The sequence below is a fragment of the Lolium perenne genome, chromosome 6, assembly GCF_019359855.2.
Source record: "Lolium perenne isolate Kyuss_39 chromosome 6, Kyuss_2.0, whole genome shotgun sequence".
Classification (NCBI taxonomy): domain Eukaryota; kingdom Viridiplantae; phylum Streptophyta; class Magnoliopsida; order Poales; family Poaceae; genus Lolium; species Lolium perenne.
Window position 1 is genome coordinate 131,232,618 of NC_067249.2, and position 23,775 is coordinate 131,256,392.

Consider the following 23,775-nt stretch of genomic DNA (forward strand, 5'->3'; position numbering starts at 1 on the left):
GAGACCAGGATGCACCCGCCCTACCATATCACAGGCCCTCGGACGAAAGAGTCCCTCCGGAAAAGATGTAACTACATCAAACAAGAGACAAGCAAGTTCTGCTCGGCGGTCGAACATGCTATTAACAACCCCGTAAGCGGGCGCTGGCGTCATGACAGTGGCAAACACGATACAACCATCATCATTCTACACAATTTGCGTCATTGTGTCAATTTGCGTCATTGTACATCATTGGCGGCTATGATTGCAGGTATCCCGCGCCTTGCAGAAGTTCAGGGCGATACACAAGATGGGCTTCCATATGGTCCATTGTTGGTAGGTGCTCAAAGACAACAACAAGTGGATGACAAGCTTTGCGGCCTACCAAGAAGCTGTGAAGAATGGGACAGCGGTCACCCTCGACGGCGAAGACGACGATCAAGGCCGTCCAGCCCTTCCACCTCGTCCGCGAGGCCATAAGGCTACCAAGGCCGATCGTGTCCGGGAGGCGTAGGCCATTGCGTTCACGCAGAGCATGGAGAAGATAATGGCCGACAACCGTGTCGCCATGGCTGCTAGGGACGACAAGAGGCGTCTAGAAAAAGAGGCCGCAACTGCCATCTACCTGAACCTCGCCAAAGAGGTCCTCGATGTCCAAAGGCTGGACATCGAGGCCAAAAAGGCAGACGGCGAGACCAAATTGCGTGCAAAAGACACAAGGATCATGCTTGCCGACTTGAGCGGCGTCGACGATGACACCAGGGCATGGTTCATGAAGAGGCGCGCCGAAATCCGCGCGCGAGATGCCTGATCGCCGGTGCCATGCGCACAGCACCTTGGCCTCATTTTGGACTTTTTTTTATTGCTGTTCAGGCCTTGTTGTGCCCCTTTTGTTCCACTTTGCGCCGTACGAGCTGCAAAGTGTGATGAACTTGTTTCAGGCCTCAATTTGCGGCTGTAATTTTGTGCAAAGTCGACGCTATTTCATCTTTTTTGAATTGTGGCATGCGCCCAAAATGCGTCGTCCCGCTGGAGCCAACCCCAGACGCAAACGGACACACGACCATTTCCGCGTCCACCAGGCGACGCAAACGGACGCCCGCGGACAATTTGAATGTCCAAAATGCGTCGCACCCGTGGAGATGGCCTAACGAAGTCAAGTGCTCCATGTTGGACGGTGGACGAAGGCAGTGGCAGCTGCAGGAGGCTGCGCGAGGCAGCAAGGCACCGTGTACCCAGGAGGCCGCGGCAGCACCGGAAATCGCCGGGCAGCCGATCTCCTCTCCGGTCGGCCACCACCTTGGCTCACCTTTCCTTGGCAGCCCCTCAACAACCATTCCCAGCACAGCACTCCACCGCGGTCGCTGTTCCACGTCACCGCCTCGTCCTCCGCCTCATCCCAATCCCAATTCCCCGGCCTCCCTCACCAACCCTTCCTTCCCCACGCCCACGTGCAGCGTGCCGCCTCCACCCACCGTCGCGTACCGCCGGGGGCGGGGCCCGCGAGCGAGCTGGCCCCACTCGACATCGACAATGTCACGGGTTTATCGCGCGCGTCGCCGTCGGCCGGCGAGGCCTGCTGCTGCCGCTATAAGTAGGCGCCCCTCCGCCTCCTGCTCGTTTTTTCCACGCCCGCCTCCGCGAAATCGCCCGTCTCGCCTCGAGATTCGCGCGGCCGTGTCTGGCTGGCTCTGCCCTCTGCCTCTGGGTCCGCGCCTTGCCTTGCCTTGCCTAGCGTCCCAAGCTAGATCTCTCTCTGCTCTGCTCGCACTCCTCCGTCCCCTCGGGCACGCACAGATCTGGCCGGGGCGACCAGGCGGAGGCCGGCCGACGATTCCATGGACTTCGGCGCGCCGGGCGGGATGCGGCGGTCGGCGTCGCACAACTCGCTCTCCGGCTCCGACGACTTCGACCTCACGCACCTGCTCAACAAGCCGCGGATCAACGTCGAGCGCCAGCGCTCCTTCGACGACCGCTCCCTCAGCGACGTCTCCTACTCCGGCCACGCCAGGGGGGGCGCCGGCGGCGGGGGGTTCGACGGCATGTACTCGCCGGGCGGCGGGCTGCGCTCGCTCGTCGGCACGCCGGCCTCCTCCGCGCTCCACTCCTTCGAGCCGCACCCCATCGTCGGGGACGCCTGGGAGGCGCTGCGACGCTCGCTCGTCTTCTTCCGCGGACAGCCGCTCGGAACCATCGCCGCCTACGACCACGCCTCAGAGGAGGTGCTCAACTACGACCAGGTACACACACACGCTGTAGCGACTCCCGGATTTTATCTACTACAGTACTAATTAAAAAACCCAACCGATTTTTCTGAATTGCGACGATGCTTCATCAGGTGTTCGTGCGGGATTTCGTGCCCAGCGCCATGGCCTTCCTGATGAACGGAGAGCCGGAGATCGTCAAGAACTTCCTGCTCAAGACGGTGCTGCTGCAGGGCTGGGAGAAGAAGGTCGACCGCTTCAAGCTCGGCGAGGGGGCCATGCCGGCCAGCTTCAAGGTGCTGCACGACGACAAGAAGGGCGTCGACACGCTGCACGCCGACTTCGGGGAGAGCGCCATTGGCCGGGTCGCGCCAGTGGACTCCGGGTTCTGGTGGATCATACTGCTGCGGGCCTACACCAAGTCCACGGGTGACCTGACGCTGGCGGAGAAGCCCGAGTGCCAGAAGGCCATGAGGCTCATACTCAGCCTCTGCCTCTCCGAGGGCTTCGACACCTTCCCCACATTGCTCTGTGCTGATGGATGCTGCATGATAGATCGAAGGATGGTGAGTTACTCATCACACTTCCAATACTCTGCTTTCATGTCTATTTTTAGACTACTCCGATTGATTTCACTAAGTACCACCGTACTATTTTTTCATCCTAATACTAGTACTCAATGAACTGCCACTTCTACGGCTCATTCCACATGCACACCATTACTCTAGGGCTTTTCGACTGAAGTTGACATGATTAATAACTTTTATAAAAACTTTTGTGTCCCAATCAAAATTACTGTATGCAACATTTAACTCCAACTGTGCTCAAGCAAGGTTGAGATACTCAATCATTTAATAACTGAAAGTGAGATAGCCCCTCAACAAGTACCATTCCATACAGTGCTACACACACAATTTCATGTCTTCTCGTCTAGCCTCACACAAGTTCAAACAAGTTGCATGTCTTTTTCTCACTATTGAACTGGACCAACTATCGAACAAGTGGTAGCTATCTGATATGTTAGCCCAAGGTAATGATAGCTCCGTGCAATTGCCAAGTCGGTAATCAAAGTTTTGTTTCCTTGACTACTAGGGGAAAATAATGGAAGCCCTGTGAAATGTATTCCTATAAATGACAGCTTTACAATATATTTCTTAATTAGGGAGCAAATGTCATGATCAAAGTCATTTTGTCTGACACTTCTGACACTTAAGAAAATACATTGATCATAAGTGTCTGACAAGGTTCAAGAAAGCGTTAAGCGTAATCGGTGCGGTGGCCTTCCTGTTAGCGCTTCAGCGTGCATAAGCGGCGCTTTTTCCCCTCTTTTTTTCCGCTTTTTTCTGCTTAAGCGCTTATACAATCGATGCGGAAGGCCTCCGCATTGCACTTCAGCGCGCATAAGCGATGATTTTTTCCGCTTTCCCGAACCTTGGTGTCTGACACTTCATGATCAATGTATTTTCTTAATTAGGGAACTTTAAATGTAGTGCTCTAACATTATTGCTTAAAGCATCTTAGATTTTGATGTTTTAATGATTTGTTTACTTTTGTTGTACACTGTCTCGAGTCCATAACGTATGGCCAACAATATGGCTAGTAAGTACCAGTTATTTCATTCTTACTGGACTTGCAAATTTCAGTGCCTGTTGTTCAGGAGAGCGCACAGTGGACATCTTACATCATCAAATTTCTGATTGTCTTCGTTTGGTGATGTGCTAATTTTCATACCATGCCTCTGCTTTCAGATTTGCATTGCTGAGATTCCAGGGTACAATATATTTTGGATGCATTAATCTGACACCACTTGTAGTTGAGCTAGGTTCCACTGAACGGTCCAAAATCCAATCTAAATGCCCCAAAATCCAATCTAAATGCCCTTATGGCTTATTTGACGTGGTCCAGTCGAATAGCCAAATCGCACTATACCATGTATGCGGACGCTCAATATGTCCCATAGGTATCAAACTACCTAAGTCCATCACCCGCACCAGTTGATACACCTGAATCCTATTGTTACATCAGTACTGTCCATTGGCTTGTACTGCTGGATATGCAATTAAGTTGTTTTTCTTTCAACATTAGGCTCATACAACGACATACCCGGCATCATACTTGAATTCTGCAACATGTCTCCATCTGTGATATGTAAATCCAGAAGATCACTTTCATTCTATACAACTGTGGGTTATGATGATGAATAATTTAAATAGATTCATTTATTTGTTACCGACTTATGTAATGGATTTGTAATCATTTTGTGTGATACTTATTCTATCTTTTTGCCCTCCTTGTTGCTAACTATGGGTCACCCTAGATATTAATTACTTTTATCTTAATTAGATTTACTAAATTGGTTTGTATTTGAGCTTGTTTTTCATGTCCTCATTATCAATCTTTATTTGCAGGGTGTGTATGGCTACCCCATTGAAATTCAATCCCTGTTCTTCATGGCACTGAGGTGTGCTCTTCTAATGCTTAAGCATGATAATGAAGGGAAAGATTTTGTGGAGCGGATTGCAACTCGTCTTCATGCTTTAAGTTATCACATGCGGAGTTACTTTTGGCTGGATTTCCAGCAGCTAAATGATATTTATCGTTACAAGACCGAAGAATATTCTCACACGGCTGTCAACAAGTTCAATGTCATTCCAGATTCTATTCCAGACTGGCTGTTTGATTTTATGCCTTGTGAAGGTGGTTTTTTTGTTGGCAATGTCAGTCCTGCAAGGATGGACTTCCGTTGGTTTGCACTTGGAAACATGATTGCCATAGTATCATCTCTTGCCACACCTGAGCAATCTACGGCTATAATGGATCTCATTGAGGAGCGGTGGGAAGAGCTAATTGGTGAAATGCCTCTGAAGATATGCTATCCTGCCATTGAGAACCATGAGTGGCGAATAGTGACGGGGTGTGACCCAAAAAATACGAGATGGAGTTACCACAATGGAGGATCTTGGCCAGGTTTGCGCACTTTGTGTTACTTGGATCTCTCTGTAATATACATGAAAGTTACCCCGATTTTCTTATGTTTCCTGTATTATTTAGATTGTGAATTAAATAATAACCATGAAAAGCTATTTTTTACTACCTCCGTTTGGAAATTTAGAGGTAATAGCATAGAGGAGGGTAGAATAATGCTTGGTATGTCAGCAAAATGATTTCCACCTCATACGTTTTTCACGAGTCCCACTCTGTTGGCAAAAACAAGATCTGTATTAACTCCTTTTGTCCTCTTTGTGTTTGGTGTTCTAATTATCTGGTCTTTCTAGTAGAAACCTGAAGCATGACATATTTGTTCAACCTTTATCAACTATCGCATGCGCTTTGTTTTCATGCATCAAACATTTCTTACTGCAGTACTTCTCTGGCTGCTGACGGCAGCAAGCATCAAAACTGGACGGCCGCAAATTGCAAGAAGAGCAATCGACCTAGCTGAGAGGAGGCTTTTGAAAGATGGCTGGCCTGAGTATTATGATGGGAAGCTCGGAAAATATGTTGGCAAGCAGGCAAGGAAATTTCAAACTTGGTCTATTGCCGGGTATTTGGTCGCTAAGATGCTGCTTGAGGACCCTTCACATCTTGGAATGATAGCCCTGGAGGAAGACAAGGCTATGAAGCCAGTTTTGAGAAGGTCCGCCTCATGGACAAACTAAGATATCGACGAAAACTCTTAGGGGAGCAAAGTCTGGATTGAAAACACGAATTCTTTGGGCAGCACTTCTCTCTGCTCATCCTTTCTTTGACTTTCCTAACGGAAAGGTTTGTTTTCCTCTGGATTGTACAATATCTCAGCTCATTTCTTGAGTTGGAAAAGAAGCAATTGTGGAAATGGGCATTTTGTTTTGTTTTTCCCTTTCAATCCCGTGTTGTAAGAAGATACTTCCGATTCTTGATTGGGTCATCCTGAAGTTATGGGATCCTTTTGGTTGGACTCAAACTTTGTTGTACGAGTTGACTATAGAGATGAGTAGGCTGATTCCAGCTCCCTGTGATGAAAAGATGTGCTACTCTAACGAATAAAGGTTCCATTTTCTGCAGTGCATATCAATTGGTTCATTGTGCTGCCTATGATTTACTTTCTTGTAAATACACATTGAAGGCAAGTCATACTAAGTGTGCGTCGTATGCTCTACTTTCTTGTAAATTAGAATTGTGTTTTCTTCAAAGGTAAAAATATGTTAACCGCTTTCTCATAAATCCTTTGTGGGATTTTTAAGACTTTCCTCGCAATGCATGTGGTTACCAATGTCTTGTATTTGACTTCAAAACGATGATCTGTAATAACTGAGGTTGGGTGCGGGGTGCCCCAAACAATTATTTTTGGCTGTTTCAGATTGCTAGTAATAATCATGCTACCATTACCAAGGTCTTGTGTGGATTTCGCGTCCGCTACAGGCCTCGCTATAAACTTCCACAAATTATGTTTCATCATCATGCATGTTTCCGCGGAGGATGCCTCTGCTATGGCTTCCTTGTTGGGCTGTCCCATTTCGTCCTTTCCTCAGCTGTATCTTGCCTTCCCCTCTCCCCCCACGAAGCTCCCTCCCTCAGCTGTATCTTGGCCTTCCCCTCTCCCCCACGAAGCTTCCCGCCTTGGTTTTCGCCACCCTTGTTCTCTCTTTCGACTGTCGTCTCTCTAGCTCGTGCGCAAACCTTCTGTCCACTGGGGCGGGATCGTTTTGTGTAATCCTATTTTGAATAATCTCGCTACGTATTATATGTGCTCGTACTTGCTTCCTCGTGGGGTTATTGACAATATTGATAAGAGGCATCGTGCTTTTTTCTGGACTAGAAAAGACTCATGTTCCGGTGCTCGTTGTCTAATTGCTTGGGATAATGTTGTGTTGTCTAAGCAGGAGGACAGTTTCGGCATCAAGGATCTCCATCGGCAGAACATGTGCTTGCTTTTAAATTTTGTCCATAAACTCCACCAAAGTAACCCTCTGCCTGGGAAGAAATGGTTCTTTCCGCATTCAGGTCATGACTTGGGGGAATACTCGACGTACCCATCTTTTTTGGAGAAGATCGTTGAAGAATGCCTCCCCCTCTATCGCGTCATCATTAGTGTGGAGGTCGTGGACGACTGCTCCACGTCCTTCTGGCTGAACAAGTGGCTGCCTGACGCACCACTCGCTGAGCGCTACCCCGCCCTTTTCTACCACTACACCCACCGACACGCCACAGTCGCCTCCGTGGTCGCTCTGGGCCTTGACTTGCAGGCTCGCCTCACCTCTGAGGCAGAGCTCCTCTTGGTCCGCCGGTTCGTCAACAACACCTCTCTTGGACCAAACCATGATAGGCGCTCCATCGAATCTCCCTCGACGCCCCGTTTCTTCTCACACGAGGCCCACCGCATGATTTCGCCGCCACATCCGCGGGATGCTTCGGCATGCGTGGCTTGGTCTCTGTGGCTCCCCCGAAAGCTGAAGATCTTTGCGTACCTCGCCAACATCAACCGCCCGAGTACGAGAGCCAACCTCTTCTACAAGAACTGCACCCCTCTGATGTTTGCGCTGCTTGCTCCGCCATGGAAACTGGCCGACACATGTTCTTCGGCTGCCTCCTGGCTAGGGAGGCGTGATCCAGGTTGGATGTCCCAATCCCTGCTGGACGGTTCTTCGTTTGTGATCTTTAGGCCCCTCCCTCCGTTGCTACCGCCGCCTGGCGCGTAGGGGTTGCGGCGATTCTTTTTGGTCCATCTGGAAATCCCGCAACGATCTTGTGTTCAACGGCAAGACCTCTACCTCTAGCTTCACACTTAGGCGTGTGTGTGATGACCTTGCTCTCTGGCGATGGCGCCTCCTGATTGCTACCAGAGCGGATGTGGATGCTCTTCGGTCCTACATTATTGCTACAGCTGTTTGATGCGGTGTCTCTCTCCCTACCCCCGCTGTACCTCTCATATTATGTATATATAGACCGGCTTCTTGGCCTCCTTGAAAAAAAAGTTATGTTTTTATTTGCTAGCGAGTGGTATTCGTAAAAAAATAGAGTTTGTCTATGTCTAAATGGATTGAGATTTCTTTAAAAAATGCAACTGTTCAAAAAAAAAATACAACTCAATTTTTGTTTGATTGGGAGTAGCTTATGACATGTACCACACGATAAAATACAACTCAATTTAGTTGCACTTTTGTGGTAAAAAAATTATAATTGCACTTCTAAAGCATATTTTTGGTCGATTGAGACTTAATAGATTCTCAATCAGACCGAGACATAGCAAATCCGATTAAATAAACCATACAGAAAACGAATCTTGAACTCTTAAAAAGCAAAACAAAAAATCTTCAACGCACGACCCGTAAAGCTAAAAAGTAGCAGGCCGACGACCACAAAGTTACACTTACATAGCCCGGAGCCTTCTCCGAACAATAGAATTTCAGCCCACTCGATCGATCTTCTTTAGAAAAAAAAGGAAAGAAGCGTGTCTTCCACCTCCGTCCCCGAGATCTCGATCCCACCATGTCCGCGACTTCCGCCCCGGGCTCTCTTCAGTCTCCGGCGACCGCCTCCGCCGCCGCTGCGCCCGACCTCTCCATCCCCTATGAACTAGCCACCCGCGGGCAGTGGCAAGCACTGCTGGCCCACCTCGCCCACCCCGCCCACGCTCTCCACCCGCACCACCGCCTCCTCCTCTCCGCGCTCTCCGCGCTCTCCCTCGCCAAGCTCCGCCGCTTCCCCGACGCCGCCGCCCTCCTCGCCTCACTCCACCCCGACCCCGCCTGCCCGCCGCCGCCCTTCCTCCTCCTCCTCCTCCACGCTCTCCTCCCGCTCTTCTTCCCCGACCGTCCCCTCGCGCTCGACCGCCTCTACACCCTCCTCTCATCCGTCCGCGCCCGCCCCGACGCCCAGCATCCCGAGTGGCGCCGCCGCGACGCCCTCGTCGCGTCCATCCTCGCCTCCGATCACCTCGCCCACCGCGAGTTCGACGTCGCTCTCGCCCTCGTCGCCGAACTCGCCGCCCGCGAGCCAGACAACCCGGTCCTGCTCTCCCGCCTCGCCTATGCCCACCTCCAGATCGGCAACCTCGCCGCTGCCTCCGCCGTCTTCAGACACGTGGAATCAGTCGTGGCCGACGACTCCTCTCACGCCAACCTCCTGGCTCGCAACCGCGCGCTCGAGTGCATCGTGGCTAAGGACTACGCCGCTGCGGTGCGGGAGTACGAGCGCTGCATCGAGGCTGACCCTGCCGACGCCATCGCCGTCAACAATAAGGCGCTGTGCCTCATGTACTCGCGGGACCTCGGCGATGCCATCAAGGTGCTAGAGGGTGCGCTAGAGAGGATGCCCACCGCGGCGCTCAACGAGACGGTGGTGGTCAACTTGTGCAGCATGTATGAGCTTGCCTACGTCAACCACGGCGACGTCAAGCGAACCCTCACTGATTGGATCACCAGGGTGGCACCAGATGACTTCGACAAGTCCTGCACACGCATGTAGGAGGTACTGGAATTCAGCATTGAATTATTTCACCCTGCTCCTAGGATGTCTTCTGTCGGAGACATTGTGTTGCTATAGTTGGTCCACACACTGGATTTGACTGTTCATGTTTCCATGATTTTATTTTTAGTATTTTTCTTTGATCCAGTGAAATTTATGCAGTTGAGTAACTTGCTCAACTTGAATGTACAATGTGGTTTACAAGTATGGGGAATTTCTAGAATTGTACTGTGCTGTTTGAAATGCAATGATAATACATACTATTTTATAAGGATTTAGCATGTGCTGGTAGATTGAAGTTTGACATGCAATGATCATACATGTTTGGTATTTGACGATAAATTTGTTGTGCTCGTCATCCATATTGGAAGCAATTCGACACTGTACTTATTAAAGTTTTTACCTCTGCAGCATGGTATTTTTTTGCGATTCATGCAAAAATTAAAGAATGTCTTAATAAAAACATATGAATGTTGTTGCCAATAGAATGTTCTGGGCTGGTTAAATATACATTTTCCCCTAATGGGGGTAACAATTTCACACTGCCGTCCTCACAATGCAATGAAGCAGAATATGAAGAGGCTTATTTTAGCTAATAACTAGTATTAAGGGTGTCATGGATAATGTTACTTAATATCTGGACGTACTTTCCAGTTTGCAGTTTGATCCAGCATGGTAACACACATTATAACGACACTTCTATCAGTTTTTTTGCCCATTAAGAATAATCTCTTATTACTTTGAATTGTGTAGGTATTGTTATCAATAAAACCTTAGATTTACATTCGATGCCTCCTTTAATAATTTTTCTGCGCCAATATTTTTTTTGTGATTAATGCAAAGATTAAAGAATGCCATAATTAAAGCCTCCTTCAGTTTGGGTTCGTAAGTCCTCAATTTTGAATCTAATTTTGAACCGAGATTGGACTAAGAAAAATATAAGGTATATGACCTAAAAAGCATACCATTTGATTTGTATTCGAAATAATATTTTTAACTAATGTTCTATGCTAAAAAAAAGGTACAATGTGTCAAGCTTCATGAACTAGCCAACGGAACAAGAATTCTGAACTGATGGAAAGGGCTAGGCAATTCACATATACACTTCAACACAATGTTCATGACATATAACTCATATTTTGTCAATCAAATCATGGTCAAAGTTGGTTCAAAGTTTGAGGTGGACTTACAAACCTAAATCTAGGGAGTATGTGATATATCGCCAGTAGAAATCAATATAATGGGCTGGCTAACAATTTTGCCCTGCTATGTCCACAGTGCAATGGTGGAATACAAACAGGGGATATATTGTGGAGTTTTAATTAGTAGTATTTAGTATTAAGACGGTGATGCATACTAGCGTATATTTTACTTATCTGGGCATACTTATTAGAAAACGATCTCTTAGTACGTTGAATTGTGCAGATTTGTTATCAATTAAACTTCAGATTACCATTGCAGCCTCCTTTAGTAATTGCTTGAGTTGCCATAAGAAAAGAAGTACATAAAGACAATACTACCTCCGTTCAGGATTATAAGGCCGGCATGTATTCCTAAGTCGTAAATTTGACCAATGTAATACACGGTATATATTGCAGAACATGTATCATGAGAAAGTTCAGATGTTCTACTTTCTGATGATATCATTTGTATGTTGTATAATTCATGTTATGTTGGTTAAATTGACAATCCAGAAACACGCGCCGGCCTTATAATCCCGAATGGAGGTAGTACATAATATTGTTAGAGCAAGGTACTTGAAGCAATAAGTTACATTGCGTGGTTGCACTAGCATCCTTTCACAAAGGTGGTGAGCACCTCCAGTCCTTTGTTCTGTTTAATAGTTGGTTACTTCTTTTATTCCCCGGTGCCAAAAGCGATGCACTAAGTTCCACACTTCATGGATAACAAAGGAGATGGTATATGCCAAAAGCGATGCAACAAGTTCCACACTTCATGGAGTCATGGAGATCGGTATGAGAATGTGTCAGCGGCATAGTGGAGCTCTCAGTTATGTGACTGTCATTCGGAGTATTGGTAGTGTCAAACTACACTTGTTCCAAGACATGACGCTGTGAAGGTGATGACACCAGCTGACTATGTTTGTGTTAAGACCCTTGCACATTATCTGTAGATACCTCTTCGTTCTTTGCCCAAATGAGTGCCCTAGGATAGGAGATCCTGCTTGCAGCTTCGTCCAGATATTTGTTGGCACCTTAAAGGGAAGATTCTACATCATCCATGTAAGTGAACAGAAGAGTAGAATACCTCTTGCTTTTACGGTCTCCCCCCTCTAGCTAATAACATCCAAACACATTCCAGATCAAAGTACATCCCCAGTGCATGTTTCCTTTGGTTGCAGCTACTTCATCTGTGCAGACCTGCTTAATGTTGTTAAAGGATGACGATTGTGGAGGGTAAAGATGAGATGACGATTGTGGAGGGTAAAGATGAGATGGCGGATACTGGCCGGCGTGTGGCGTAATGCTTACCATGTTCTGTTCCTGGAATCATGAAGATGACTAAGGAGGGACGTTGTGGATTGCGATGTGGATGCTGCTCAAGTATCCCCTTGCTTTGTGTAGGTGCTAGTATTTCTCCTTCAGCAAGGGGAAGGGACTTCAGTTGAACGCGTGCATTCATTTTTACAGTGCATCAGGTCTGACTTCCTTAGCTTTGTACACACAGCCCTTCCTATCTGTTTTGCGTTTCTCTAGCTTCCACAGTTCCACATATATCATATATAGATGAATCTGTTGAAATTCGTTTTCATGGATGAATGTATGTCGATGGTTTGTGATAATAAACATGTAATGTAAATGTGATGTGAATCAGATGAATGTGAATGTGATACAACATAAACAAGCAATCTATAAAACTCCAGTTTACTTGCAGGGGATATGGCTACAGAACATTTTTTTTGTCTTGGTAGACTCAGTTCTTCATCTGGCTAGCACTGAAATATCGCGTTTCGACTTCTGATCGGCGGGCTAGGCATGGCTTACAGGAGAACCCTTGACCCTATCTATGCCTGCGGGAGGAAGACAATGTTGACCACCTACTACTTCAATGCGTCTATGCCAGGGAGACTTGGTTTCGTTGCTTCCAAAATCTCTTCCCAGGTGCCCCTGGTCCTTCCACTCAGGGTGACCTTGGTGGCTGCTTGCTCGCGGCACGGTGCCTGGACCAGGACCGCAGAGGCTTTGACTTATGCTCATCTGCTGGAGCCACTGGAAACAAATAACCACTCTGACTTATGCTCATCTGCTAGAGCCTCTGGAAACAAATAAACGCTCTGTGTCTTCGGCAACGTAACCCAGCAGCACACTGTACCTTGTCAACTTGATCTTCCAGGACATCCATGAATGACAGATGGCTGGAGCGGTGGGGTGGTCTAGACAGTAGTTAGCCGCAATAGTCTGGACAATCTTCTAGGACATCCATGAATGGCAGATGGCTGGAGCGTTGGGGTGCAATAGTCTAGACAATAGTTAGCCTTTCCAGTGGGGTACCTATCGCCTGTGATATGTTCAATCTTCTTGTAAAAACAACTTGCTGACTTCTATAAAACCAAGTTATGTCTTGGACTTGGCATACTCTCGAAAAAAAAGACTCAGTTCTGCAGGGCCGACTGAGGTGTGCAGCTCCGGTGTAAGCCTGAGCCGGTTTTAGAACCGTCTCCATATAAATATAAGTATCAGCTCCAGATTGCTAGAGGCAGTAACAACTGTTGATGGAACCCTCCAATAAACCCCTATGTTGTACTATCCACGATGTATGTCATAGCCATCATCGTAATCAGTTAAGCAGACCATGCATTTGTATGTATATGTTGATTATAATCTCTAGCCTTTTCCTATAATTCGAAAATCATCAAAGCAGATAGCTGCTCAAGTTATTAAATCAATAAGTTTACATGAAAATGAAAATAGCTAGTCAATGAAGTTAGTAACTGCCAGGTCGGACAAGGGGAGATCAAAACCAGCCTTCCTAAGGGCATGTACATTGGTTTAGACTCCTACCGTCTGTACCATACCTCCAAGTATCTTGCAGATAGTACTAAAGACACCATCTACAACAAGCTGTCTATTTGGCTATCTGTAAGCACCGTGGAATCAGGAAATTCTGTCAAGTAACTGAAGAGCAGGTCCACACACTCCGGAGAAACGTGGGCTTGAAACCGTGAAATAGCGACAACTCCCTCTACAATGGCAAGAAGGCTGTCTGTAAGCAGCGATTAACGTGGAAGCAGACCGTCTGTATTTCTACAGACAGGCTCTTTCTTTTTCAATCTTCTCTCTCTTCCATGTTAGCCAAAATCCTACATGGCACATATTATAGACAGCTGACTGTATATCATTGTACATGCCCTAAGGCATGTCAAACGAAAAATCAGAAACTTATCCACCATCTTTAAGTTACCCTCTCTAGAACATGCTTCTATTCTCCTGCTTCAGGAATTCCTTGTAAGTTTAATTCTGGTGCACAAAACTACTACACATTCATTCTTGATGGGCTCGTGTTGGTTGTCGATCTTCCTCGCCTTGCCCAGCGAAGAACATCAGGGCAATAAGAACAACAACCAAGAAAAGGAGGATGTACAACGCATTCACGACGAGCAGTGTCGGGGTACGTCCGCCCACTGATTTCTTTGCTGTTCTTCCAGCTCTATATCCCTCGAGGAAACGACTGATTTGGGATCCATGGTCACCTTCTTGCAGATTCTCTGAACCCTCAACCTGCAAGCAGTAATCATTTCAATCAATTAGATAGCATAACTAAACAGTCAGTATTTGAGGTTGTGGTGTAAGATACTAAGCAAACAGATATGAATGGATCAGTTTTAGCCAAAATCTGATGACAACACCAAACATGCGTAATTATCAGTATAAGAAGTTAAGAACACGTACGAACTTTTAGCTGTGAAAGAAATCACCCCTTTGATTTTTTTTGCCAAAAAAGGCACCATATATTATCCGAAACCAACTAACAGGGGCAACAAAAATGCCGTACTTACCACTTCATACTCCTCATCTTTGTCCCAGACTATCATTTTTGGCAGCTGTGAGGTCTTGGAATCATGGAAAGGCTGGGTGAATTCCTCCCATTGCTTGACTCCCACATATCCAAACACTAGATCATGGTTTGCATTGGCTGCGGACCTCAAAACTTTTATCAACTGCATGGAAGTTTCATCAAATTCATCCTCAAGAAGTGTAAGAACAACTTTCCTATCATCATCTTTTAACATCTTAAGAGTCTCTGCATTGATGGGCACAGTTATAGGCAGTAGAGATTGTCGTATAAAATCGTCCAAGAAGGTTCCTGCATCCACAGCAGTAATATTGTAATGGACCATCAATCTGGGAAAGACATGTATTACAAAGCAGATCGTTCATGTTTTGATAAACTAGGTGAATTACATACATAGTTCCATCGCTACAAAGTCAAGAAGCAAAGTTGGTGGATATGCCGAGAGGAATATGTCTTATGCTGCTAAAGAAACACTCAGAAAATCTGTTCTACAAGCACAAGCAACATATAGCATGAGTTGTTTTCAGCTCTCTAAAGGAACTTGCAAGACAATTACTTCAATTTGGGCAAAGTTCTGGCGGAGTGGTTATTTGGACAAGCGATCGATGCATTGGTTGGCTTGGGAAAAACTTTCGGTTCCTAAATCCCAAGGTGGCATGGGTTTTAGGAATTTGGAAGCCTTTAATATTTTTTTTTTTGAACTGTGGGGCAAAAGCTTTGCCCCAACCATTTATTAAGAAGGAAGTGCCCGGTTTATTAATGGAAGAAACCGGGCGAAAACCATACAACAAACACCAACAACATGAGGCAACACAACCACAAAGGGCAACACCTAAGACCAGCAACTCACGAAGCGACAACCCCACTCTAGCTAAGCAACCGCAGACTGACGACTACCCTAGGACCACGCAGCTGCGTTAAGCAGTCGCAGGCGCCTTACCAATGGCGCCACCCTTCTTGCCTATGCGCCTAAGAGCCTTTTTCACCTTTTTGATTTTGCCGGTAGAAGCCTCCTCAGCTATGAGGCAAGCAATCGCTCGCTGCATCCAGGGCTAGCTGCCTCCAAGCAAGCGAGCAAGCCACTAAGCTTTTTCACGAAGACCGCCTGATCAATACTTGCCAACATAGCTTCACGGTCGAAGAGGGGCAACCGGATGGACGGACCTCCACTATCCACAGAGGAGGGCAACTCGCAGGACTCAGACGGAGATGGGGATGGCGCGATGTCCACCGCCAAAGGCTCCAAATGGCCTAGCTCAACTGGAAGCACCACAGATGATTTCCCACAATGATCCTGCAACTCAGGCAAGATCTCCACAACTGGAGCCACAACCTCGGTGGCGACAACCGTCGTAAGGACAGACGACGACGTATGTAGAGCACGGGGAGAAAATTCTCCAAAGCAGCACTCGAACCCCTCATCAACAGAATCAGTCTGTATCTCAGGTGGTAGAGGCACAACCGACGCAACCTGAAGCTTGGCAAGAGCATCCTGAACCTCAGAGCGAAGCAACTCAAACTTCTGAAGGACCTCTATGCGTAGCAGGGCAAACTGGGACTCCACAGAAGAGACTGAATCCTTGCAACACGACTGCACCACAGGATGCAACGACGAGTGGCCCAAAACCCCAGCCCAACTCAGAGGCGACGAGGGGCGACGAGGCTAAGCGGACGGAGAGCGACTCCGCTGGCAAGGAGCACGAGCGACCAGAGAACGAGCCCGAGCCTCCGGAGAGCGAGAACGAGCAGCAGGAGAGCGCGCACGGCAGAACCGCACCCGGTGACCAGGACGACGACATCGGATGCATCTGAATGACCCACGACATGAGCTGACCTGGTGTCCACGCTCAAGGCACCGAAAACACCTCCCTCGAGCCCAGCGCTTGAAGGCGAGGCTACGGTCGAGACCTTCACGAAGCGAAGACAATGGCGCCCGGCTGGAACGGCAGCCCCGACCCACCTGGGTCCATCCTTCCTCATCATCAAAAGCGGCGACAGCAGCATAGAGGTCACGGCATGGCTCCGCAATCACCTGCTCTGAGTCGGAAACAGTGCCTTTGGAAGAGGCCAACGGTGAAGCAAACTCCTCACCATCGTGGTCCTCGACAGAGCACACCCCCGCAGAGATCGGGCCTCCCGAGGCAGCAGGCGGTAGCGACAAGAACCCGAGGCCCTCTATCAACACGACAGGGTCAGACGAAGCGTCGAAGGTCTTGGTGGCAGCCAGCGGCGTGCAGGGGGCCAACAGCTCTTGCTCATCATCGAAGTCATCGTCATCAACAGCAGAGGACCACGAAACAGGGCGCGGCGCGGTGAGGTGCTGGGGGCGCTGCTCTTGAGTGGAGAGAGCGGGTGCAGCGGAGCCGGGAAGCTGGACGGATGACGGCGCCTTAGGAAAGCAAGCATGGAGAATGATGATGTACCTAAACTCTTTATGTGCCCAAGTGTTGAAGAACAGATATTTCCGGGATAGAAGCTTTCTGGAGGCATGTGCCGAGAGCTGCGTCTAAAACGTGGCGTGCAATTTTGGCAGGGAGAGAAGCTCTTACCTCAGGCTTGATCCAAAGAATTGGATTAGGTGAGACTGTCTATTTGGGATGATAGTTGGATACCTGATTCCTTTACTATGAAGCCCATGGGGTGACAGCATGACAATACATTAATGACAGTTAGTGAACTAATCACTAGTGAATTAGTGATCACCAACGGAATGTGCCTTTGATTCGAGGTCTGTTTTTTGCTCCTGATGCCGAAGCAATATTGAAGATTCCATTAAGGCAAAGAATTGGATCAGGTGAGACTGTCTATTTGGGATGATAGTTGGATACCTGATTCCTTTACTATGAAGCCCATGGGGTGACAGCATGACACTACATTAATGACAGTTAGTGAACTAATCACTAGTGAATTAGTGATCACCAACGGAATGTGCCTTTGATTCGAGGTCTGTTTTTTGCTCCTGGTGCCGAAGCAATATTGAAGATTCCATTAAGGCAAGGAGGAGGAGAGGACTGGCTAGCATGGTTAAAAGAGAACTCCGGTTCTTATTCAGTTGGTTCGGCCTATAGAGCACTGATTCTAACTGGCCAGCGGCAAATCAGGATGAGATTTCTGAATCATCAGCTGTGAGTGGAGATCTATGGAAGAAACTTTGGAAGCATGGGTGGTACCTAAAGTGCATGTATTTTGGTGGTGGGTTCTTGTGGAATCCTTCCCGATTACGGGACCCTGTCACGGCGGCATGTCATGGTAAACAACACTTATGGGATCTGGAAAACAAAGTCGGAAACACTAATGCATGCACTTATTGGTTGCAGTCATGCAAGTGTGTTCTGGGAGGCAGCCAAGACACCACTCCTGGTGAAACTGCGAAGATTACACCCGGATACCTGGGCAGTGGATATCCTGCGTGAGCAATTTTTTACTGAAAGAGAAAGGTCTATAATAATCACTACCATGTACCAAATCCGGACATCTATTTTTTTTTTTTTTTTGAAACGGAATCCGGACATCTAAAAATAATGACACTAATGAAGAAAATGGTTGTGATCCATCAAAAACCATGGAGTTCATGAGGGAAACTCTTCTCTCCCTGGAATTGCCTCGAGACCGAACTGAAGTGAAGCGTCCCAGACCAGCTTGCAAATGGCAGGAGGTGCCAGGTGATGTGATCAAAATTAATTTGGATGGTGCAATTCAGATTTCTTCGGAAATCGCTGGAACCAGAATAATTGCACGTAGACGAAGTTCTTTCCGAGAAACTTCGTGCAAAACATATGAAGGTGTGCGAAAAACCATTGAAGCTTTGGCATTGGGTGATGCGGTTCTGTATGCGGTTTCAAGGGGTATTGAGAGGGTAGTGTTTGAAGTGGATTGCGCAGTGTTGGTTAGACATTGGCAGGATAGAAACATAGACCGATCTTTGATTGGTCTTATCTTAGAAGAGATCAGCGAGCATAGTACTATTTTTCAGTCTTTTAGTATTGCTCACGTCCGTTGCGAGGCTAATATGGCAGCTCACTGTTGCGCAAAATTTTATGTGTATACAGGCCGAGTCAGTGTTATGGGATGCCGAGCCTCCAGATTTCTTAGAGCACAGCTTACTGGCTGATTGTAAATTTGTAATTCATATATCAATCTTTGAATAAAGTTCGCAAGTTAAAAAAAGTAATTCGAGGAACAGCAATCAATAGGAACAGAATTACGAATCCACGATTTCCCTCCATAGCACATGTACCAAGAAATGTAAAGAAATTAATTATCCAAGCATACCTTCAAAGGGACCATAGAAAACACTTTGCTCGTTATACTTTGTGTTGAGAGAAACCAATGCTGGAATCTTGTCAAAATCATATACAGCCATCATATCCTCAGAGAAATCTTTTGCTATAGAAAACCATGCCTTCTTCTTGTATCTCGCTCCATACTCAGCAATTGATGACTCATCCACCCCAAATCCAATAAATAATGGAAAATCTGCACCGGCTTCCTGAACAAAACTTTTGATTGCTGAGTCGGACTCAAGAACAGAAACATGAGGTGCGACAAGCTTCTTCAGGCTCTCGATAAGCAGACCGGCCTTTCTTGAACCAGTGTACTCCGTGGGGACTCCATGGTCAAAAAGCATCAGAGTAGGGAAGCCACTGCATCCAGGAAAACAAACAAACTTGTCATTCATAAAACACACTCCCGCCTGGTGTAACTAATTAGTGGAGATATTCGAAGAGGTTGCTTACTCTACTCCGTATTTGGACCCAAGCTTCTTGTACTTCTCTGCATTTACTTTTGCGACTACGATTGGCGGGCTCAGCGCAGCAAGCACTGGAGCAGCTTCATCCAACTGCGAATGTGCAACACAAGAGGTGGCTTATCAGTTCACATAAGGCAGGCCACGCGGGTACGGGAATAACAGAAAATTCATGTTTTTTTCCGAGAATTCAGAAAATTCATGTTACAAGCAGTAAGTGGTTGACCGAGTGGATCTTAGACGCGCAAGCGCCAATTTCGTTTTCGTTCTACAATTCAATCAAATCAATGCAATCAATGCCTTTAAACGATCACCACCACTAAGCATCATTGAGGGCCCGTTCGGTTAATCTACCTCCGCTGGGATCCCGGCCAAATTTCCTTCGATCCCAGTGGGTCGGCATCTCTCTTTCCCAGTCCGCACTTCGCACTACCATACTAGTTTAACCCAATCCCATTTCTCCTTGCAGACTCTTCGGACTAGGAGGTTTCTAGCGAACATCGGTGGTGGTGGATCGCGCGCAACGGAAAGAAAAGGGCGGGGGATTAGGGTACCTGCGGGGCGAGGCGTTTGCAGTGGCCGCACCAGGGGGCGTGGAAGTCCACGAAGAGGTAATCAACGGCGGCCACCGCCGCCTCAAAGTTGCCCTCGTCCAGCTCCACCACGCTCCCGTCCCGGGGGATCTGGAAGATCGCCGGCTCCCCTCCGCCGCTGGCCAAGCAGCCCGGCAGCACTAGAGCGAGAGCGATGAGAGGAAGCAGCCGTCGCAGCTGCTGCGGTTTCTCCATCGCCACCGGCGCCATGAGTTAGCTCGATTCGATCTCGAGCTTTGCTGGCAGTGATGTTCTGGTTTGGATCGTGCCCGTATACGGACATCAGCATCTCTATCACATGATGTAGTTGTAAAATAACTCTAGTATACTCCCCTCCGTCTCACCAAAATTATCTTAACTTTATTATATCGAATTTTGACAAAATTAAGTCTAATTTTGACAAAGTTAAGACACTTTTGATGAGATGAAGGAATTACTACAATAATTAAGACAAAAAAAAACAGCTTCACCAATTGTTGTAGATGTAACAAAGTGATTTCAAAATTTTACAACAATTGCAAACTGGTGCTGCAAATTTATCACCTGGGAGAGGTGTTGTAAAAGGCAAAAACAGTCATGTGCATCCTCCAACCGCTAGTTGTCCTCTACCATTTCCACCAGCGCGAGCTCCACTCCGCCGTCGGCCGAATCCGGTCGATCCCTTCTCCGACCACTCCTAGCCCCCGCCCACCCATTCTGGCCCTCCCGTCATCGTCGCCCACTTGCCGACAAAATCGAGCGCCGCCGCAACCTCAGGTGTTGCAAACCCTAGCGCCCTCCATCGGCCGACATTCGCCCTGCCGCACACATCGTCGAGCGCACTCGCAGGCGCGCCATAAAAAACGAAGGGGTCGAAGGCCGCGACGAAGCCCAAGGCGGCCGACGCGAAGAGGCCAGCGCCGCCGACGTCTGCATCGGCACCAACGAAGTCCATCGGCGGCTGTGGTAAGAACACCGAAAACCCTATCATCAACTTCGTGGTCCATCTGCCGCCATCGCTGTTTTCGTCAGCCTAGGAGGAGCCAGCGTTCTCACAGCCGCTACGGGACGGTCGCAACCTACTCGATGAATTGGCCACTTGGTAAAAAAATTCTTGTTTTCCTTTCTTCGATTTTGCAAGATCAAATGCAATGTGTCCAATGCAATGTTATAGTTATTTTGACGGCATTTTTTTTGTTTGTAGCGTTGATGATGATACATTCTTGCAAACAACGGAAGTTGGAGCAGCCAACAACATTGTCCAAGACACGCCATCGCAAGAGTATGAGTATGCCAACGATGATGTGGAGGAGGATGAAGATGCCGCTGCTGATGAGGGGCTAGATGTCGAGGACGAGGGGTTCTTGGCCCAGCCTCCAGAAGGAAGAAGCGGCAGCTACAATGTTGAGGAAGATAAGCTGCTTTGCAAGGGTTGGAAGAAGGTTGCGCTTGATGTGGCCGTTGGCACCGAGCAGCCGGGCAATACCTATTAGGCAACCCGAAACTATGTTGTTTGTCTATGCTTGATTGTCGCATATGTTTGTGTGTATCGTTAACCATGTCCCACTTGTTGAACTATGCAATGCTTGAACTTGATGATATGTTTGTGATGAACTTGATGATATGTGTGGTATTGATTTTAATTTGTATATTATTTATCATATATGTGGCATTTGTTTCATATATAAATTTATCATATTTCACCATATGTTTGCAAATTTGAAATATACAACACCTAGATTATATAACAACTATTGGAGCACCAACTGTTGTATTATTTTACAACATCTGAGTTAAAAAAACAAATGTTGTGAAAACCTGAAAAAGAGCCAAATATAAACTATACGTACAGGTTTATCAGGGTTGCGTAGTTTAAGATTTTTTTTATAAATTTAGTCAACAAAATATAAACTATGCGTCACAATAATTATACCATTGGATTCATAATCAAAACATATTTGCAATGATATATTTTTTGTGACATAGTAATTTATATTTTGTTGACAAAATTAATAGCTAACTTTTTTTCTTGAACTACGTGTTACCATAATAAATTGGTATAAAGTGAGTAAGCTAGTTACTCACATATAGATTTTCTGTTTTCGTATCTTTGAGTTGCGTTTGAATTTGCATTAGATACTTTTAAATATATGGTGTGTCTATTGGATCATGTTTTCTGTGACATTAATAATACTCAGTGGGTGGAACTACACCATAAGTTATGTATTTTTATTTGACAAATATGATTTTTTAGAAACTAATCCCTCGTATGACCTCCCAGACACAACTGCTCCCAGAAACTATTTTGAAATTTGATCCCTCTGGTTGGTGCCACCGGCGAAGACGCCGAATGTGTACATGTCGGCGTAAAAAAGTTTTGGAGCCGAACTGTTGGGCGTGGGTCCTCAATATCCGACATGGCATAGTCCGAGGCCAATGCAATCGGTGTTGACAATTGTCGAACATGAATTCAGTCTTACAGGTTTGGCGCGGGGGGGGGGGAGGGGGGTGAAAATCCTGCCTCGTTTTCTTCTCACCTCACTTTCTTATTTTCTCCCCTCCAGCGCCGCCCTAAGCTTTCTCCCCCTCCCCCTTTATTGTCCACCACACTCTTCAAATCCACTCAAAACTTCAACATTTCTGCAATCTGGACAATGGGGAGTCTTCTTCGCGGTAACTCTCCAAAATCCCCTTGTTTTCACTAATATTTTTATGTGAATTTAGATCTCATAAAATTTAGGGTTGCATTTAAAACACAATACGTTCAAATTTCTAGTAATTTTAATAAATAGGGAGAAATCCATCTTAATCGTAAAAAATATCAATCTGCTTTTAAAAACCGCAATTCTACTTGATCACTCATATAGTCCTATACCTCCATAAATAGTTTGGGACCTTTTCTTTTTCTGAACAAAGAGAAACCTCTGCATTCAATAGTAGAAAAAAGGCCTTCCATTCCAACTCATTAGTCCCCAAATACTTTGACCCGGGACTAATGGGTCTTTAGTCCCGGTTCTGCTGGTCAACCGAGACTAATGCTCGGGGCAACCGGGACTAAAGGGCTACGGTGGGCTGCGATCAGGAAAAAAACCTTTAATCCCGGTTGGGGACACCAACCGCCGGTTGGTGTCCCCAACCGGGATTAAAGGATTTTTCTGATTTTTGGCTCCCCACGCACCTCCACCCCCGTGGATCGCCTTTTTTAGCACCGTAAAATAGAAAATAAAAGGATAGAAAATTCAAAAAAATAAAATGTTTTCAAATTCTTGTATGTTATGCAACCTAGTATTAGGGAAAACTAACAAATTTGAATTTTCACTTTTTTTTGCAAAAAAAGTTTAAAAAATGGTAAAACTGCAATAACTTTTGCATACGACGTCGGAAAAAAACGTATAATATATCAAAATGATCGTGGGAAAAAGTTACATCCGAATTTACCCGGGTTTACCCGGTTAGCCAATTTTTAGATTCTCAAAATTCCAAATGGAAATACAAAAGCATGAAGATTTTAGTTTTTGCTATAAATTACGGATTTTATATATTTTTTATTTTTTAAACCTAAAATTAATAACTGCATCCTGCATAAAGATTACTATCATTTTTACCCAATTTTTAGATTTTCAAATTTTTAGGTTTTAGGTTTGGCAAAAAAAATTAATTAATTAATAAAATTAAAAATAATACAAATTAAAAAGTTAATGTTTATTTATTTATTCAAGATTATTATTACATCATTACTTTTGTTTATTAAAAGAATTATTTGAAATTCAAACAATAAAGAAATGTGACATCG

General features: G+C 46.3%; 3 protein-coding genes across 3 annotated transcripts; 2 read left to right on the forward strand and 1 right to left on the reverse strand.

Moving 5' to 3' along the window:
• Positions 1 to 1,674: 1,674 nt before the first annotated feature.
• On the forward strand, positions 1,675 to 6,126 carry LOC127334536 (cytosolic invertase 1). Its single transcript, XM_051361021.2, has 4 exons — positions 1,675 to 2,219; positions 2,318 to 2,749; positions 4,592 to 5,150; positions 5,547 to 6,126. Exons 1-4 carry the CDS (start codon positions 1,818 to 1,820, stop codon positions 5,840 to 5,842), a joined length of 1,689 nt encoding a protein of 562 aa, XP_051216981.1. The 5' UTR covers positions 1,675 to 1,817; the 3' UTR covers positions 5,843 to 6,126.
• A 2,451-nt stretch (positions 6,127 to 8,577) lies between these two features.
• Positions 8,578 to 9,900, forward strand: LOC127334534 (uncharacterized). The gene has a single exon (XM_051361020.2). It carries the CDS (start codon positions 8,652 to 8,654, stop codon positions 9,627 to 9,629), a length of 978 nt encoding a protein of 325 aa, XP_051216980.1. The 5' UTR covers positions 8,578 to 8,651; the 3' UTR covers positions 9,630 to 9,900.
• Positions 9,901 to 13,491: 3,591 nt separating this feature from the next.
• Positions 13,492 to 20,275, reverse strand: LOC127334533 (protein disulfide isomerase-like 5-3). The gene is made up of 5 exons (XM_051361019.1): positions 19,965 to 20,275; positions 19,400 to 19,503; positions 18,936 to 19,306; positions 14,647 to 14,954; positions 13,492 to 14,368 (listed from the first exon to the last, which is right to left on the reverse strand). The coding sequence occupies exons 1-5, from the start codon at positions 20,211 to 20,213 to the stop codon at positions 14,132 to 14,134; spliced, it is 1,269 nt and encodes a 422-aa protein (XP_051216979.1). The 5' UTR covers positions 20,214 to 20,275; the 3' UTR covers positions 13,492 to 14,131.
• Between the last annotated feature and the right edge of the window lie 3,500 nt (positions 20,276 to 23,775).

Excerpts from the sequence above, each read along its gene's own strand:
- LOC127334536 (XM_051361021.2), top strand. The coding sequence starts at position 1,818 with ATGGACTTCGGCGCGCCGGGCGGGATGCGGCGGTCGGCGTCGCACAAC. Across the intron at positions 2,220-2,317 it reads AGGTGCTCAACTACGACCAG|GTGTTCGTGCGGGATTTCGT; the intron begins GTACACACACAC and ends ATGCTTCATCAG. Across the intron at positions 2,750-4,591 it reads GCATGATAGATCGAAGGATG|GGTGTGTATGGCTACCCCAT; the intron begins GTGAGTTACTCA and ends CTTTATTTGCAG.
- LOC127334533 (XM_051361019.1), bottom strand. The coding sequence starts at position 20,213 with ATGGCGCCGGTGGCGATGGAGAAACCGCAGCAGCTGCGACGGCTGCTT. Across the intron at positions 14,955-18,935 it reads TTTCTATGGTCCCTTTGAAG|GAACCTTCTTGGACGATTTT; the intron begins GTATGCTTGGAT and ends CTGTGGATGCAG. Across the intron at positions 14,369-14,646 it reads AAGATGAGGAGTATGAAGTG|GTTGAGGGTTCAGAGAATCT; the intron begins GTAAGTACGGCA and ends TACTGCTTGCAG.
- LOC127334534 (XM_051361020.2), top strand. The coding sequence starts at position 8,652 with ATGTCCGCGACTTCCGCCCCGGGCTCTCTTCAGTCTCCGGCGACCGCC.